This window comes from Lissotriton vulgaris, chromosome 3_1, assembly GCF_964263255.1.
Source record: "Lissotriton vulgaris chromosome 3_1, aLisVul1.2, whole genome shotgun sequence".
NCBI classification, from domain to species: Eukaryota; Metazoa; Chordata; class Amphibia; order Caudata; family Salamandridae; genus Lissotriton; species Lissotriton vulgaris.
Window position 1 is genome coordinate 901,404,762 of NC_141689.1, and position 19,675 is coordinate 901,424,436.

The following is a 19,675-nucleotide window of genomic DNA, read 5'->3' on the forward strand; positions in this document are numbered from 1 at the left end:
AAATTCTTCTATGCTGATTGCCAATTTCCCCTGCCACTTCTGTGCTGTTTTCTCAAGATTGTTTGGAAGGAGGAATAGCAGGTGAGAATATATCTCACCAATTGTGAATTTTTTGGTTCTTTTTAAGATTTCTGCTGTCGGTATTTTATCAAATGGGGTATTTTCCCTAATCCTTCGTGTTAAAAAATCTCTGATTTGCAGATATTTAAAAAAATCCCTCCATTCCAAGTGATATATTTCCCTCAAGGTTTCAAAAGAGTATAACCCTTCATTTGAAATAAGACATCCAAAATGTGTAATTCCTGCCATATTCCATCTATCAATACAGGCATCTCTGAATATTTCGGGGAGGGCCGGATTGTTGCTTAGAGGAGAGTAAAGCGAGAGTCGTCCTATACCCAGTAATTTCCTCACAGCTTTCCATGCTTTAAATCCTCCCAATAAGGTTTTTAGGCGGACCTTTTTGTGGTAGCTATCGTAGAGAAATCGCCACATATAGCCTTTGCTCTTATTACCTAATACCAGCTGGTGAATCGATGGTTGGTCTTCCCCTGAGACTATCTCATTATCGTCTAATAGAAAGAAGAGTTCATGATTATATGAAAGCATACAAGCCCAATAATATAGCTTAAGATTAGGAAGGGCTAAGCCTCCTTTTTCTTTAGGGAGAGTCAAGAGCTTGTAGGCTCTTCGAGGTTGTGAATAAGACCAAATAAAACTGGAGAAAGTACGCTCCATCAGTTTAAACCAATATTCAGAAATTTCCAGATTAATTGCTCTGAACATATAGAGCAGTTTAGGGAAGTAAACCATTTTTAGTGCATTTACACGGCCAATCAGAGATAGTTGCAGGTTATTCAAACAGTGAAGATCTTTCTGCATTTTATCTAGCAGGGGGCTGAAGTTTAATTTTACCACTGTATCGAGTTTAGAGGAGATACATACCCCTAAGTAGGTCGCTTTTGTTATCACACGAGGATCCACCATAGTGCATTTGTCGTTTAGGATTACTTGGGTTTTGTTCTGGTTGAGGGCATAGCCGGCCATTTTGCCAAAGTTTTTTGCCTCAGTTTCAATTATAGGTAAGGCTAATGTCGGATCTGATGTCACTATGGCGATGTCATCGGCATAGGCAAGAGTTTTAGTCATATAACCTTGGGTCAGAATAGGGATAATCCCAACATTAGATTCTAGACTGCGAATAAAGGGATCAATGTAGATAGCAAATAGCAATGGGGAGCATGGGCATCCCTGGCGAGTTCCCCTTGATATTTTAAATTCTTTAGAGAGATTGCCATTTACCATCACTACAGCTTTAGGGTCAGTATATAGTTTTTGTACAGCCTGAATGAATCGGTGTTTAAAGCCCAGATGACCCATTGCCAGCCACAGAAATGACCAGGAGACCCGATCAAATGCTTTTTCAGCGTCTAAAAGGATAAGCGCCATTGGGTCTCCCGTCACTTCTGTACTGTCAAACAGGGTAATCACTCTATGAATGTGGTCTGTAGTTCCTCTTCCTGGTACAAACCCGTGCTGGGAATTTGAGATAAGTTTATGTATTAATGGTGCTATTCGATTCGCTATTAATTTGGAATATATTTTTGAGTCCACGTTGATTAAAGTGATAGGGCGGTAGGAGCCCATCTGATCTGGTGGTTTATCTTTCTTCAAGAATATGACTATTTTGGCTTTTGACCAGGACTTTGGTGGTTGTCCCTTGTTAAATATATGAACACATAGATTTAAAAAAATCTCTTTGATTTGATCTAGGAAAGTAATATAAAACTCTAGAGGGATAGAGTCCAGGCCAGTTGCCTTTCCTCTAGGCAAAGCCTTCACTGCCTCTAAAATCTCTTCCATATCTGGTATCTCTTCTAGATCATCCTGATCTTCTTCGGTAAGTCTACTAGATGGTCCCTGATTTAGGTATTCTCTCATACTGTCTGTATCGGCCCCTGTTTCCTCTGAGTATAAAATACTATAAAAGTGCCAGAAAGCCTCTCTAATTTTATCACTTTCTGTGATTAAGCCTTCCACTGGGTCTGATATTTCCCGTATGAGATTCTGAGAGGTTTGTTGCCTCATACGTACGGCTAATTGATGGCCAACTGATTCACTTACTTCATAAGTTTTTTCACTATGAGCTGTGGCTTTTTTCACCGCTTTGGTGATAAATGTGTTCATGATAGCAGCCTTATCTATTGTCACTTGATATTGAAATTTGGTGAGTTCTTCTACCGTTAAAGAATCGCGTGTTGCCCTAATGAGTTCTTCTTCTGAGTCCTGTAATTTCCCTAATAGCGCTTTATATTGGTCCCTTGCAAATATATTGACCCTTATTGAGTATTGTGTAGTTTCTCCTCGGATTCCGGATTTTAGTGCGTCCCATACTATCTCTATAGAGGTACTCCCTACATTATTTTCCAGAAAATTGGGAATCCATGCTCGCATGTGATTGCAATAGTCTTCTTCAAGGAGCAGGGATTTCTCGAAGGTCCAATTTCTTGGCTTCTGGACCCATTGTCTCTGCTCTAGGGTGCATATTAGAGGATTGTGGTCAGAGAGTACTCGGGGCAGCTTTTCTATTTGTATAATATGGCTTAATGTTTGTGATAAAAGAAAATAGTCAAGCCTTGCATGAACCCGGTGTGGATTTGAAAAAAAGGTGTAGCCAGGATCCTCAGAGTTAGAGATCTGCCACCCATCCAGAAGTCCATGCATATGACATAAATGTTTTAGGGCCTTAAACACTTTAGGTTTCCTCCCATGATATACCCAATTATCATTCATTGACCAGTCGGAGGGTAAATTAATATTGAGATCCCCACAGATGAGTACTGGTAGTGGCCAATGTGCAAGTTCAGTAGAAATTTCATTTATCAGGGTGGGATCATCACAATTGCTCCCATAGATTGAACATATAGTAATTAATTGTGATTGTTCAAGTTGACATTCCGTGATTGCCCACCTGCCGAATTTATCTGTTTTGCATCGGTTGAAACTTAGGCCCCCGCCTCTAGATAAGATTGCCACCCCCCTAACACGAGCTCCCTGAGTAGTAGCGCAGATTAATTTGTATCCCAATGTTTTTAAAAGATGTAGCTGTGAACCTTTGATATGCGTCTCCTGAATACATACTATATTGGGACCCGAGGTTTGTAGGCCTACCGCTACAGCCTGTCTCTTCTTAATATCATTTAGGCCGCAGATATTAAGTGACATAATCTTTACTGCACCCATTTATTTGTACTAAGTATTTTATAAAGATGTTTACCCATAAGTAATGTATTAACTGTAATTATATACTTATCTTTTTCTCTGTGGTTTGTAAAATTTCTGTCTGACCTTCCCCCTAGACCCCCCACCCTCATTCCCTCCCCCCACCCTCCACCACCTTTGAAGGTTACCTGACCCTCGCTGGACCAGGGGTGTGACATCCGTGAAAGCGGGCCCCGCGGGCTGGGCTAGTTTAATAATATGTATTATATACTCATCTAGTCCCCACTTAACAGAAACCTAAATAATATGATAACATTTCACACTTAACTTTATAAACTAAATATATTTTCCAGCCTGCCTATTCATTCTATTTAATTCTTAACGCTTCAGTAGGGGATGGTTCCTAATTAATACATATTGGAATAGTTAATTCAGCTTATCTATTCCTTGTATAAGTCCCTTTATGTGGTTTTGCGTTATTTCCCTGAGTTTAGTGATCCAGTCCCTGAGATTTCTCGTAAATAGTCTTCTGCCTGTACTTCGCTATTAAAGTATCTTGTTGTGCCTTTGAATATGATTTTCAGGCATGCCGGGTTTTGCAAAAATACTTTTGCTCCAATTTTTTCAAAAGGTCCAAATAGCTGGCGCATTTTCCATCTTCGCTCGACAGTAGAGTGGGCGAAGTCCGGTCTAACAAAAAATTTGAATCCCCTATGTTCTCTTTGAGTGGTAGGTCTGGCTAGGTCATAGATTGCTTCTCGGAGAAGAAAGTTGCCAAAGTAGACCAGCATTGCCCTGGGATATTGATGATGTTTATTAGAATGTTTTGATGGCCTTAGAGGAAACCGATGAGCCCGCTGTATCTCCCTTTCCATATCCCAGGCTTCCAGCTCCGGAAATGAAGTTTTAAGAATGTTAATCATTGCTCCTCTGGCGTCGTCCCCTTCAAAGTTTTCTGGAATTCCAAGGAACCTTAAATTGTTCCTTCTAGATCTATTTTCATGATTTTCCACTTTCGCCATGAGATCCTTTATTATTCCATCTTGTTCTTTTTCGTTTTTTTGGAGCTTCACAATATCTGTCTCGAGATTCTCGGTGCGAGTTTCCACCATGACCATTCGCTCAGACATCTCAGAGCAAATGTTACCCACTTTTTTTACTGCGCCTTGTAATTTTTCAATAGCCATGCGATTCCTTTGGCTATCTTTCTTCACATCCTCATGAAATTTTTTTATTGAGCTTAGTACCTCGCTCAATGAAGGCTCAGTTGTTTTTTGACGTGATATTTCTCCTGGTGTTTTTCGGGTAGAGTTAGGTCTGCTTATGGCATAGTCTGTGTTGTTACCGGGGTCTGTGGTCTCTTCGTTCATCATATTTTTTCCTCTTTTATGTTTTATCCTTTTTTTACCCCCGCTCTTTTTCTTTCTAGTGTTAGTTTCGCTGAGTAATCTTGAATCGTTGGAGCCAGAGATCTCCAAAGGTACAGAGTCAATTTTCGCACTGGGACCTGACTCACTTGTGTCGCTTAGTTCACCTAATTCACTTGAGTCACTTGAAATAGACATCCCTGTTTCATATAATTCTGATTCGGAGTCTTCGTCTGAAGGTGAGTGATTAACTGAGTGCATTTCATTCCCAGCTAGATGCATTTGCATTTGCATGTTGAGAGAGTGATGTAGATTCTCAGTTTCCTGATTCATCTTTTTTTGATCAGATTGCTCTCTCTGATTAATTATCATTTCAACAGCCTCTGTATCAGCTTTTACGGATGCTCTTATCTCATTGTCCCTCATATTGGGGTCAGCTTTCAGGGTTCCTTTGCCTAGTCCTGTGGTATGATTCCCCTCAGGGTTGGCATCGGAGTTGGCATCAGTTAGGACCACACTCTGAGCATCTTTACAGTTTTCATTCAGCTCATTCAGCTCTCTAAAGTTCTTGCTTTGCAGTTGGCTCTGTGCTTTTTCTTTTGTTGACGTGTCGCTCGGGCACTCCTTGGGTCGGGGGCTGAATATATTAGATATTCTTGGCTGGGATGTTGTCTGTAGTCCAGTATTCTTGGCAGCGGCTTTTAAATTTTTTATAGTCTGTAATCTCTGTGCTTTTTTGGCCATTAGCTCCAGCTTCATGTTTTCCTCTATTTCCTCTGTTTCTCCCCCTTTCTCTTTTTTCTTGTTAGCCTCTTTCTCCTTCTCTTTCTCTTTCTCTATCTCCTTGCGTCTTGCCTTTTCTCTTTCTCTTTCCTTTTCCAGCTTTTCTGCATTTTTATCTTTAGTTTTCCTTTTCTCTTGGAATTCATTTCTTGTCAAGTCTTTTTCCTTTGCTCTAGCTCCCCTGGTTTCAGGGCCTTTATGTCTGTTAATTAGATGTGAGGTGTGTGCCTCTTCAAGGATTTCTTCAGTTTCGGCACCCTCATCATTTTGATTTCCTAGGCTTATCACGCCCTTTGAGTGTGCCGGGTTTTCTTGGATCAGTGTATCTCCTTGTAGGAGTGCGCCTTCATCCCTCTTCTCTCTGTCACGTCCCGTATTGCTTAATGTTAGCGTTGCTGTTTGTATTTTCTGGCTTTTTTGACTCTCTGCGATTTTCTGGTCGTTTTGCGCTGCTAGCTCCTCTTCTCCATCCTCTCTGCCCTCTCCAGTGACCCTCTCCATATCTGTATCCTGATATAGTGCTGCGATCAATCTCTGATTCTTCCCTGGTGTCTGTAGGTCCGTCTGTGAATCCTGCTGCGGTCGTCTTCCTTTGACTTCTTGGACTCCTTTCTTCCAATAAGAGTGTTTTTTTAGGAAGATTTCACTGCTCTTCTGGCCCTTTTTGTACTTAGTTTTCTTCAAGAGATTTACCACACTCCGTGAGATATCGGTGACAGAGGGGCAAGTTTTACACAGTCTACACAGTCTAAGCAGTTGAGATTTGGTTGCCCTAGTTATAGATAAAAAAACGATATTTATCGGTATATTTATCACTGTATCAGGTAGGGCAAATGAAGTGGTCACAGTTCCAAACCCAGTACTGCCTCCAAGACAGAGTCTCCCTCTCAGTAAATGTGTTCTGCCTATGAGCAGCATTCGCATTCACCCCCTCTGCTCCCCCTGCTCTTTCCTTCTCTCTCCTTCTTAAGCCAGCTCCCTGCGTTACCCTGGCAACGAGAAACGTGGAGTACGGCGCCTGCGTGAGATTTAAAACCCCTGCTCTTGTGTTAGCAGATGAAGTTTGGAACCATGAAGACAAGACGAGGCAAGGTGAGGGAACGATTTTCGGTGTTTTGTATGAATTGAGGAGGAGAGGGCATCAGAGAGGGTGTCAGCTGAGCGAGCAGGCGTTGTTGTTGGCGATATTTTGAAGTAAATCACTTGTAGATGACGAGGGAGAGTCAGAGGTGAGAGCGCAGGACGAAAGAATTGTGAAAGGCAAGAGAGGTAGTGAGAGGTAGTGAGAGAGAGTCCTTAGCAGCCCTTAGCCGGTTATAGTCATGTGAGCACAGGGAGCACAAGGGCTGGAGCCAAACAGTGATAGGATAAGTGATAGGATAACGGTAACGGTAACGGTGGTGACAGCATTTAGCATTTGGCTTTTTAACAGTTTAGCTGTTAGTTTTCGAGCATTTGAGTATTGAGAACAAAGTCAGAAGGTTTAGTTCACGATCAATCCTTACCGGTGCGCTGCTTCCATATTACAATATAAAAATGTGGCTCGATCTTTCAGGCGGAGTTTCTCGGGTCTAGTGTTGCAGTAATGCTGCAGACTGGAAAAAAAACGTGATGCAGCTCAGAATGGCTGATCAGATTGATGCAGGAAATCATAGTGATTGGGAGCACCCGAAATGTAAAGGCGTAGGGATGTAGAGAAAGTATTTTCTGTGATGTATGCTGCCCTGCACCGCGGAGCACTGCTGCTGCGGCCGCTCACACAGACGCCATCTTCCTTCTCACAAAGGTCCTCCCTGTCCTGCTGCACCCTGACCACGACGGACAGCTACACCGCTTTGATGGAATCATAGGTAGGTGGTCGGGGTGTGTGCGGGTATACAATGTTGGTGGCGTGCAATGTAGAATGTACAAAATATGCTCACTACATATAACTCACATGCACATTTGTACACATGCACAACATATATGTCTTTTATGTAAAAAAAAAGAATCCCACTTACCTATTTCCCCACCACCACAGTCGCTTCCCATCAGTGCTCTGCCAACAGGGCACAACCAGCCCAACGGGAACAGCCAAATCTGCTCGGCTGGACCCCAATGACCCAAATGTCCAGATATAAAAATATTTTTGACTCTTAATTTCTAAAAGAACTACTGAACAATTTACACCAAATTACAAAAAGCACAATCTGCGGGCTAAGATCTAGCTTCCTGCCAAATTTGGTGTAATTCCGTTCAGCAGTTTTTGCTGATTAGACCTGTCTAAAGAAGTCTATGGAAACTGCATGGGCTTATGAGTTTTAGGACCCCTTCTTTTTTCTTGGCCCTGCTTGATGGATCCTCCTGAAGCTTTCCATGCACAAAAATTTGACCTTTTTGGAAGTTTTTGTAGATATTCGTCAAACGGGGCCAAAGTTATTAGTAACACAAAACAACGCTTTTCCTATGGAACAGCTGCTCTAACTATAACTACCCAGTGGTGACGACCACTGGGTAATATATAGGTATGCGTGTGTGTATATATAAATATATTACTCATCACGCTGCAGTCTCTTCTACTCAGTGGTTACAGAGGCACAGACAACAACCACAGAAGACCATCGGTATGTAGTACAGAGAGGTTCTTTATTTCTAAGTTTTAAAAATAAGGGTCTAAAAAGGGAACAAATAATAGCTGGGCTTTTATATATATAATATATATATAATATATATATATATATATATATATATATATATATATATATATATATATATATATATATATATATATATAAACGAAGGGCTCAAAACGTGATACCGTAGACACTATATTCAGAAATGATTATGACATTGATATTATGCCGTGAACGGGCTAATGCTTTGTGATGCCTGTACAATTAAGTGTATCTGTACTTTCACAACCATCGGGCTACATAAATCTTTTTGCGGAAACGAATAATGCTTTGCCTCCCCAAGTTCAAGATGTTATTAAACACGAAGATGCTAACTGCCCTATGAAAGAGTCAAAGCATATACAACCCTTCTTCACTTAGCTACCTACAATACCTAAGGAATACAGGATTATCCTACATATTTCATTATGAGAGAACATGGCAGATACTTCAGACTCTTTTTTGGGAAGAAAAAATTAATCCTCTACTGCTGAGCACACATACACCATGTAGAACGCTTTGTTAATAGTTTTCGCCCACAAATCAACCAAATGAAGAATGTATAAAAAATGAACAGAGCAAACACTCATCGTTCAGCTTCAATAGTGCCCTACCAATGTTACAACAAATGTGAGTTTGCGAGGAAAAGGTAGACATGTTAAAGGTCGATTGGTGCTTTCCGCTTGTTTCTGGTTCCCAGAGTGATACTTTGAGTGCCACCCGAAGAATTCTAATGTTATTGAGAGTAAAAAACAATCTACATAAAAATTATGCAAAGCAGTAAACAAATGTTAGGTGTTATCAGCCACACCCTCCCTCGAAATCAGACTTTTATCAGGAGTTTTACTGCAGAATCAAGTCAAAAGCATTTGGGGTGGGTATGCAAATTGTCACTTAGGCAAGCCTAGTGCATGCCTTCTCCTGCTACGGCAATGTGTTGAGCTTTTGCTTGGCTTTAGTGAACCAAAAGTGGATGCTACACTTTGGAAATATGAATCACAAGAGTCAAGAGCACAATCAGTGGTCAAGAGGGCATTCTTCCCATGCATGCGGAGGGCAGACACCACCACACCTGGACAGAACCACACGAAGCACCCACAGCGGAGGACACAACATAGTTAGCTTTGACCTCACATTTAACTCTTCCGCTGCCATAGGAAACTGGCAAAACAGGCCCATGTACCCGCAGTATGTTGACACAGCACTATACAAGCCAATAACGAAATGCATACATTAGCATCTGCAGGAGATGAAAAACCCAAAATAACCCAGATGAATATTTATAATTATACTATAGTGTATTACACAACTCTTGCTACCATAGTTTTGCCTTTGCATAGCACCTACAATAACAAGCTGTAATATTTTAATGGTACACAGTCTATCAACCTTGGATGAATGAATGCGTGAGTTGGTTCTCATACATCATTGAATGTTTCTCTCCTGTTTTGTTTACTCATTGTAACAATGGGATTGCTTGTGTCGGCCATATTTTAAAGCATCCATTTTCCTTCTGGCAGCTAAGGCCTGCACAGACCAGAGAATGACAGGAGCATGTTTATTAGACATCGATGGTGTCACTTGCTGAAGAAATTGCTTCCATTCTCAACAGAATAATACTTTATTACTTTACAATTCATCACAATAGCTAGGTCTTTGTAAAAGGTTCCTTACCTATAGATGGTGTGGGGAACATAAACTTCACGAACTGGGAACTCAAGAATTTCTTTGGTGGGTCGGCAGCGACTTTCTGGAAAAGGTTTCACGGGTAATAACTCTGGAGTAACACAGGAACTGAGGCCTTCGAACACTGGGGAGACTTCCAGCTTCATAGTACCTTGAGACAAACAAGATCCAGAGAGGAAACAACGCTGACATGGGCTGTGCACGGAATGCTACAAACAAGTCAATGAGATGCATGGAACATGTACAGGTGTGACGTGGTAGGAGGGAGTGATGGCTACTGATTCATTCGAGGACTTCTAGCTTCGAATGAAGATGGGACCACTGCAAGAACTAGGGAAGTGGGCGTAGATGCCAACAGTAAATAAGGGGAGACGAGTTGGTACTTTTTGGGGAACATTTGTTGAACAAACACATTGACCCAGGATTCATAAACCTTGTGAGCACATTTGCGATGGGCTGACTATCCCTGCAAATGTGCCCAATTACTGAACCGCTAAGTCCTGATTCACAATCAGGACCTACCAGAAGTGGATGGGGTGAACGCTGTGGTCAGATGGTGGATTTGCAACGTCGGCCCTAGCCGCCAAGTATAACAGAGCAGAGGGCACAGACCCATGGCTCAGTTATTCATTGGTTCCCATGAGCTATGGTGTATTAGTGAAGCCATGTAAATTGCAGTCGGCTTCGCTTTAAAGTCAATACACCCATGATGAGTACTTCAAAAATATTTTCTAAATGTGCTTCATTTTTTATGAGCAATGTTGTTAGCATCGTAAAACCTCTAGATGTCTTTCTACAGTAATTTTAAAACACATTTTTTCTTGTGTTCCTTTTTAATATACAATGATTTTTATTAACTAAGCATATTTAATACAATTTGAATGCAAATCTCAAATCAAATATAAAGTTGTCTGCTAAAAAAGAAAGTAAGGCTTGGTGAAGGGACTTGCTGATGTCATCAGGCTGTCACCCTTCTACCCCTTCAACTATGGGAACAGTAGGGACGCGTATAAAACTGTAAAGGCTCACACATGTCCATGCATATATTTATATTCCACTACATCTCTCTCTTAATGGGGGGAGTGGAATATTCTGCTTTCAAGACAATTTGCACACACCTACATTTTGTTTGTATTTTGTATTTGTATTTGTATGTCGATTTGTAGAGCGCGATTGCTGCCCGGGGGCGTCCAAGCGCTAAGAAACCAACAGAACAAGAGGAGGTAGCCAGGGCGTTATTGGGCAGTATTGAAGAGGAATGTTTTTAGCTGTTTCCTGAATGAGGTAAGATTAGGATTTTTCCTTAGGTGGAGGGGTAGGGTGTTCCATAGCTTGGAAGCATTGTAGGTGAAAGTCCTACCGCCAGTTCTGGATTTTTTTATTTTGGGAATTGTGGCCGTGAAGGTCTGGTTGGATCGCAGATTCCTAGTGGGAAGGTAGTGTGACACTAGGTTGCGAGTGATGAGAGGGCCCGTTTTCCAGAACGCCTGGTGCGCAATGCATAAGGCTTTGAATTGTATTCTTTGGGGAATGGGTAGCCAATGCAGTTTTTTCAGTCCATTTTTGACTGATTGACGTCGAGGAATCTGAAGCAAAGTGCGCGCGGCACAGTTCTGCACCGTCTGTAGTCTCCGTATCGTGTACTCTGGGGCGGCGAGATAAAGGGCGTTGTTATAATCCAGTCGTGACTGGATAAGGCCCTGAATGGCTACTTGTTTTGCCTCCATCGGTAGAAGATGGAGTACCTTCCTTAGCACTCTAAGGAGGCCGAAGCAGGCGGCTGCCAGTTTGGTGGATTGGGTGCCGAAGGACAGAGATCTGTCTAGCCACACCCCAAGGCTCTTGATGCTGTCCTTTGGGGCCGGAGGGGTACCCAGGCAGGGTGGCCATAGAGTGCTGAGGGAGTTAGGGTTGGCAGGGCCCAGGAGCATAAGCTCTGTCTTGTCTCCATTCATTTTTAATGAGGAGGAGGACATCCAGTCCTTGACTTCCTCTAGGCATTTCCTCAGCCCTCCTTTCGAGGTATGGTTAGCCTCCTGTGCCAGTGAGACCACTAGCTGAGTGTCGTCAGCATATGAAATGATCTTAATTCCATGCTGACGAACAACTTCAGCCAGTGGCCTCATATATATGTTGAAGAGCGCCGGGCTCAGTGAGGAGCCCTGCGGGACTCCACATTTTGATGGTCTGCTGGTAGAGGAAGATGTTCCATCAAATACCCGAAAGGATCTGTCCTGTAAAAAGGATTCAAACCAAGACAAAGCTTTGTCCTTTATGCCGATGTTTGCCATGCGGTCCAGCAGTATGTCATGGCTGACCGTGTCGAAAGCCGCGCTTAAGTCAAGGAGGATCACTGCCACTGATCCTCCCTGATCCAGGATGTTTCTGGATTCCTCGGTGACCATGAGGAGCGCGGTTTCGGTGCCATGTCTTGGTCTGAAGCCCGTTTGGGTAGGATCAAGAAGCTGGTGGTTTTCGAGATATTTGATCAACTGGCTGTTAATGTGTCTCTCTAGGATTTTACTAAGCCAGGGAAGGAGAGAGATTGGCCGGTAGTTACTGAGGTTCGAGGGATCCAGATTGGGCTTCTTTAATAGTGCTCGGACCATGGCTTGTTTCCATTGTGGCGGGACTACGCCAGTAGTAATGGAGGAGTTAAGGAGGTCCATTATGACGGGCAGGGTGATAGCCGAGGCTGACATAATGATGTCTGGCGGGGCTGGGTCCCCCGGAGACCCGGATTTGACTTTTTTTGCCAAGGACTCAAGAGTCGAGAGGTTAAGAAGAGCAAAGTGGTCCAAAGTGGGGGAGGAGTTCAGGTCAGAATTGCTCGCGGTAGAGAGGGTGTTGGGAGGAGCAGGGAATGATTCATAAATGGTAGTAATTTTTTGCAGGAAAAAATCTGCCATGTTGTTGCAGTGTACTGCGGTCTTGGTCTCATCTAGACTGGGTGGTAATTTGGTGAGGCTTTTCACGATACGGAAAATTTCCCTGGGTTTGGATTTCGCTAGGATAATTTCGTTGGCGAAATAGGCTGTTTTGCTGGCCTTGATTTGTTCTTTATATATTTTGAGTAGTTTTTGGTATTGGATTTTGTTTTCTGGCAAAGAGTCCAGGCGCCATTTCCTTTCCGCTTGTCTACACTGACGTTTTGTAGTTCTGAGGGGTTCAGAGTACCATGGAGCTGATTTTTGACAGCGTTTTGTGGTGGTTTTCCGTTTAGGTAGGGAAAGATCGAGTGACTTGGTGATCCATTCCTCATAAGAAAGGTTTGCGAAGCATGGGTCCTCATTAAGCGGGGGGGTGTTGCTGGACAGTTTTTTGGTCCATGTCTCGATAGGGAGGCGGGACCACGGTCTGGCTATTCTTATAGTGGGTTTGGTGGCTGGGGGTCTGGGGGTGTGCCATAAAAAAGGGACCAGTAGATGGTCAGTCCAGGGGAGGGGGAGAGGTGGACTAGTTGTCAAATTAGTACAATTACTGAAAACTGGGTCAAGCAGGTGTCCTTGATCATGGGTAGGGGAGCTGACCAGTTGGTGTAATTGTAACGCGGCAAGGTCGTCGGTAAGAAGAGCTGCTGTGTGATCTAGTTTGGAATCGAAGTGAAAGTTAAGGTCACCCAACAATGTGAAATTGGCGGTACTGCTGACACGTTCTGCCACAATCCGTGCTAGTTGGATGTGGAATTGTTTTGGGGGGCCGGGGGGTCTGTATATGAGGGTGCCTGAGAAGCAGTTGTTCGGCGAGAGCTCCAGACTAAACGCTAGGCTTTCGCAGTCTGGGATGCTTTCTGCAATAATTCGGCAGAGGAACTGCTCTTTGTGAACGATTGCTAATCCTCCTCCTCTGCCTTTTGGGCGGTCTTGGCGGGAGATTTGAAAGCCAGGGGGAATGGCTGTAACCAAGGCTGGGTCCGAGTCTAAGGTGAGCCAGGTTTCCGTTAGGAAAACAATGTCGGGCTTGTACTCCTCCATCAAGAGTGCAAATTCGTTCTTATGCTTGGACAGAGACCTACAGTTCAGCAAGAACATGCGGTGCTCATGGCACTGGTCCGAGGGTGGGAGGGGCTTGAGGGTGGATTTGCAGAGGTTGCATGTATACGGGAGACATTCAACGTGGTAAGGATGCTGGCTACAGTTCTTTTGTAGGAGTCTTAGCTCTAAGAGTTTTTCGGGGCTGTATTGCCTGGGTTTCGTAGTCAGGGGTGTAAGGGGGGTGGCCCTAGGCCCGGACTCGGCGCGGACGAGCGCAGACGAGCTTGCCTTATGCGCGCCTTCGGCGCGCATTCGTCGCGCCCGCTGCGCTCGTCCGCTGCGCTTCCGGCACATGCACATGTTTATGGCAAGGGGGCAGTGAAGAGGGCGTGGCCTCGAGTGGGCGTGTCCCCGTCCTAACGTGAGGGATCCAGCTGGTGGGACCGGCGATTTCGCCCTACCCAGCGCTCATTTTTGCTCTCCAATGAGTGCCTGTGCACAGTGATCGTGCGGCAGACAAGTGGGTAAGTTTTTAAGCAAAGTTAAAATTTTTCAGTTTTTACACAGTTAAAAACACAAATTACACTGCTGCTCCCGGCTGTGCCTCAGGAGCTGACTGGCTGTCAGGGCGCTTGTGGTTCAGCGCGCTATTTGAGTGAAATTGACGAAAAGGGGGCGTGGCCTCGAGTGGGCGTGTCCCCGTCCTAACGTGAGGGATCCAGCTGGTGGGACCGGCGATTTCGCCCTACCCAGCGCTCGTTTGCGAATTTTCATATGTGAAAAATAAGCCTGTTCTAGGCTAGATTGTGGAAAGCTTTTGGGGAAAGGGGGAAAGCCCAGTGCATGTCACTAGAAAAATGTACCATGGGCCTCATCTACAAGAAAATAATGCAGTATGGCGCCGCAAGCCATTTAGTTGCGCCGTAGTGCATAATTTTCAAAGCACAGGGATGAGTCCTATTAACAACAATACAAAGAATCCCTGGGCTTCCCCCTGTAGTGGCACACAACAGGCTGCCAAGGCCAGCGTAGGCACCCTTGGATCATATTGCAAGGGTGCCTGCGCTGAGGTGCTGATTGTTTTTGTGGAGGAAGGAACACCTTTCTGCACAAAAACAATAATTAAAAACATTTTCCCCTGGGAATAGAAAAAAACAAGGAGAAATATAAGTATTTCTCCTCTTTGCGCCATTCCGAAGCCTTCCATAGGGAGGTGTAGGATTCTGATGCACTCCCAGCTTTACAAAATGTTGTACATCTGGGACTGTGTGAGGTTCCATGGATGTTGCGAGGGACACCCACAGCAACACCCATGGAATGATACTTTCACACAGAATAATGTGTGAAAGGGGCCCCTATTTACAAGGCCATGAAATGTCACACAGAGCAACTTTACCTGGCCTTGTAAATATGGGCAAGTTCATTGCCACACCAGTGCGTCAAAACAGTGACTCACTAGTGGCTCAATAGGCTTGTAAATAAGCTCCATATTTGCAGATGTTTGAGGTTTCAATTTCGAAATTAGTATCAGAAAGTACTCTAAGTAGCTCGAACTAGAGCAGGAAACCTGGGCAGCACGAGTGTCTCAACTTTCCAAATGCAAAGAAAATTCTGTGCACATCATACAAACTTGCTGTAGTAAGTTCTGAGCTTTACTTCCATTATACAGTGAAGAAAGCTATGCTACATCAGACACAAATATAATCATCTTAACGTCTGTCCTACTCCCAAGAGAGGGTTCATCATCAAACGCTTGAACAACACTGCAATATAGAGCTTTGATCAAGGGTAAAGTCCAAAATTTGATATCAAAACAGAATAAAACTGTATCTGTCCCGAGTTCTGATAGATGAGATCAAAGTATTATGGTCTTCCCAATATCCTGAAGCTACTGGAAAGCTTGCTTTCCCCCCAGTACAGTCGGACCACTAGAAGTTTTTGAAGGTGACTAGTAGATCATGAGATATAGCCCTGTGATTGGTTGTGCACCCTGACAGAAACCAAAAGGTCTTAGGTGACCCTATATCTTCGGGGGACCATAATACTTTGATCTCATCTATCAGAACCCGGGACAGATACAGTTTTATTCTGTTTTGATATCAAATTTAGGACTTTGGCTCATTTCACATAAAACAATGATCTAGAATTGTGCAGTGGGTGGGGATTCCCTATCGTGAAAGAACACGTATGATCAGTCCTCCACATAAACAATGGAATAATTTTTTTTTGCATTCGCCATAGCTGATTAGGAAAATACAGCAAAAAAGAATTGGTGAGAATGATACAGCAGCATCCACCTCCAAGCAGATTCAATGGGTTGGAAGGGTTGCCAACAAGGTCATAACCACAATGTTCCCTAAAGATGGTCACACCTGCAAATACCTTAAAAGCACACTAGGAGTACATGACAGATACATAGATATGAACTCTTGCCTTTCAACAATTTATTGTATGTTGGATTGAAACGTTCTATCTTCAGAATAGGAAAACGACGAGAGATGCCACTGCAAAGGCAACAAGCGATTATTCTGCGGGATAACTACTTTTCGGGGTGAGGAAACAATGCCCATGCTCGTGTGGCCAGGTGAGGCCCACTAGTATATGATGTATGTCCCCAGTTAAATTCAGAGGTTTATTGTCCTGACCACAACAACACTGAATGACACATTCTCGAGGTTATCAATGCAGTCAGAAGAACATAAAGAAAAAAAGGGTTTCAATGCGGAGAGAAAGAAGTCCAGCAATAACACGTAAGAAGTTACTTTCTTACCTGGTATGGATTTAACTCTTCTTTGTAAGGAAGAGGATCTTTTGTAGTCACCCAAAAACTTGAATAAATCCTCATCGCTAAGTTTTTCTCCTTCCTAGAAGCAGAAAGGCAATTAGATATTTCTGTACAGCGCCACTTTCTGCGGAAATCAACATTTGCAAAGGCGAGTTAACCCGCAAACATTACACATATATATTGATTTATGCATTTTTGTATGCATTTATTGATAATGTAGGTCCGTTATTTGTTGCTAAGTTCATGTCCCTTGTACCACATACACCACACTTGCCTTTGATGGTTTGACATCAACACACACTTGAAATATGCGTCACTCTTCTTTTTTATCAGGCTTTTTCAAATATTGTATCTCTATTTAGGGATATCAAAAGTTTCAAAGTCTGCAGCTTGTAACTTCTTGAAGTGAAAATAAGTAAAAAGGCAGCTTTGGAGGTCCTTTTTGATAATGACTTTTTTTTCCTGCTGCCGCCCAGGACGGTGAGATGCAGCGGGTGGACTGCTCCAACAGAGCAGCCATGCACTGTGCCTACATGGAAGTCCCAGCATGGGACTTTGGCTGCATGAAACTATCAGCTACAGTCGTTCCGCAGGCAAACTGTGCCCACATTCGTAAAAGCAAAGTTTACAAATTTTGTACGACTTTGAAGGCAACTGCTAAAGATTTGACAAACCCTAGTTGTGATATATTGCAAGGACTAGAAGTACAATGTAGGTTTCTTCTTTAAATATGAGTGAATATAAAACAGTTGGTAAAGCATAGCAAGAGTACAATAGCCACCATCATCTTTCATGCAACCATGTGATGCATTTTCAAACTTGGTACGTGATGTGGTGACATGGAGGGGGGTACAGAGAGTGGGTCTTCTACCTCACCTTAGTCCTCTGCATTGCCAGCTACTCCTAGCCCACTCTCATGTAGTCATCTCTTTCTTTTTGTTCCTCAGTCCACTGGGCCCTCTGCACCTGGACATTCTCTCCTCCTGCAGGGCCAAGCAGACTCCTTCCTACTCTCACATGCCAGACAGGCTTCTAGACGCTTCAGACATATTCTTATCTCTTCCAGCAGAAAGTGCTGACTTCATGTGATGTCCACTCCCCTGTATAAATTAGACTTTCAGGTAGGCACCAACCCTGGTTGCACAGCAGTCCTACACATTAAGGGTTTCGGTTCACAAAAAATGTGGTTGTTTGGGTCCCATTTTTTACACACATTTTCTAGTCAGGGGGCTTTCGAGGTGGTTATTCTCTCAAGGAACCTCCCCGTGCTCTCCACAAGCAGCCTATGCAAGAGTGATGTGAGAAGCAGTTAGCACTGATTCACCCACAAAATAAACAAAAGGCGTGGTTTCTGCTTGTGACTGCCATCAGCAAAACTGAAACAGTATTTAGAGTGGGCATAAAGGCATGCCAAACCTAGAAACTTTCACACCAGAAACTGCAGTCCCAGCCTTTACTCATACTATAAACCAAATGGCAATGCTCAGGAAGATCTAATGAGCAGCTCCTTGATAAAAAAAGGCCTCATGGAATTTCTAAAGGTAACCCTTCTCCATCCTCCTCAGTTTAGAGTCTGGATCGCTGGACCCTCAGCCACAGGAATACAGAGACTAGACTTCCAGTTTCTGGGGGAACAGTCCTCATACTTCACCTTGTGCTATGCCAGGCCAGGGGCATCCAAGAAGTGATCCCACTGGAGAAGTACCCAGGCTAACACACTCACCTCGAATACTATATGTGTGCTACATGCTCTACACATGTGCACACACCTGACCTACACAGTGGATGCCCGAGCAAGGTCTGGGGATACATATAGCACCAGAACTTTACAGTTTTCAGAGGTTGGTTGGTCTCATTCCCAGTAACCCTGGCAAAAAGGTCTGGTTCCACTAATGATCCTTCCAAACTTGGTACGCTGCCACTGCTGCTTTATGCGCTATGCCCAAGACAAGGTCAGCAATCCTCTAGCCAAAATGAAGCATGCTTGGTGCACCCCTCCAGGTCACTGGATAGGTCCATGACCTCAAATGACAAACCTGGGCCTCTGCCCATGCTCTAGATTAGCATGGATACCAGAAGCGCAGATGGGCACTTAGGGCTAGGGAGCATGCCCATAAACCAGGGGATATTTCAGGCTCAATAGCTCTATAGAAAATATCATGTACCACTTCTAGGACTATGAGTCTCAGAGACTTTAGTTGATTTATGGGGTTGAGTTACTTATCTTGTGTTCATAAAATAAACCTTGATTTTCAGAAGAGGAGATATAGCTCCTTTTTACCAATGAGACACATTGATGCAAATGTTGGTTTTGTTGCAGTGCCTATTTTGTTTCCAGCTCCTATCCTGATTCCTGAGAGATCCACTTTTTACTCATCTTAACAATCTACAGACCTCATTTATCTTGACAGGGAAAATCTTGAGAGTAGACACACAGAAACTTTGTGCCAAAATAGATCATGACAGCTAGATAACTTTCCATTTTGAAAATGATTACTTAGCAACTTTTCCCCAGATAACACAATATTTGATTGTTCCATATGTTAAAACTCAGTTTGCATCAACCATATTGGCAGAAATGACTAAAGAAAACAGTATCTTTAAAGAGCCAAGTTAGTTAAAAAAAAATATATGGCTCTATACCCAGCAATTCATTTTAACCAAAAGTGTTCCTGCTTTATCAGTAGGACCTCTTTTGGTGAAAGGCCCTTGCCACAATGGCAGAGAACTCTCAATATGACAAGCAGGCTGTTGCTAAGACACACATCTATACTGTAAGTGACCTCGTTGGTGAAACTAACAGCCACAAGTAAGTAAACTTTGATGCATAAACGGCGAAACATCCATAAACTACAAATAAATGGTCTATTATTTCCTCTTTCCAATCAGCGTACCTGCTTGAAAAAACTGTTGACGGTCAAACATGTCGGCTTATTGGTTGACAATGGGAAAAGGTCCTCATAAGTACTGCTTCTCTCAGATAGTTTTCTTCCTTGTGACAACATTGATCTTCTGTCCCCTGAGTTTCCTTTCCCTGCAGATAAAGAAAATGCTTGAATTAGCATCCACATCTCAATGTTTGCTTACAGAATATAAGTAAAAAGTGTTGAGAAGTTAGAAAGTCTGGAGTCTGATGTGGATCAAGAAGTCGGCGAGTAGACCAATGAGCAAAAGTAAAGTAGTATTGAAATCAACATTGGATGGGTC

General features: G+C 43.3%; 1 protein-coding gene across 3 annotated transcripts in view; it reads right to left on the reverse strand.

Moving 5' to 3' along the window:
• The window catches only part of DOCK8 (dedicator of cytokinesis 8), a 719,019-nt gene that overhangs the window by 366,925 nt on the left and 332,419 nt on the right, over positions 1–19,675 (reverse strand). For all 3 annotated transcript variants that reach the window (XM_086961229.1, XM_086961230.1, XM_086961231.1), the window contains 3 exons: positions 19,363–19,502; positions 16,454–16,547; positions 9,698–9,860 (listed from right to left, as the gene is read on the reverse strand). In XM_086961229.1, coding sequence (XP_086817355.1) covers positions 9,698–9,860; positions 16,454–16,547; positions 19,363–19,502 — 397 coding nt within the window. The remainder of the gene's footprint in view (positions 1–9,697; positions 9,861–16,453; positions 16,548–19,362; positions 19,503–19,675) is intronic.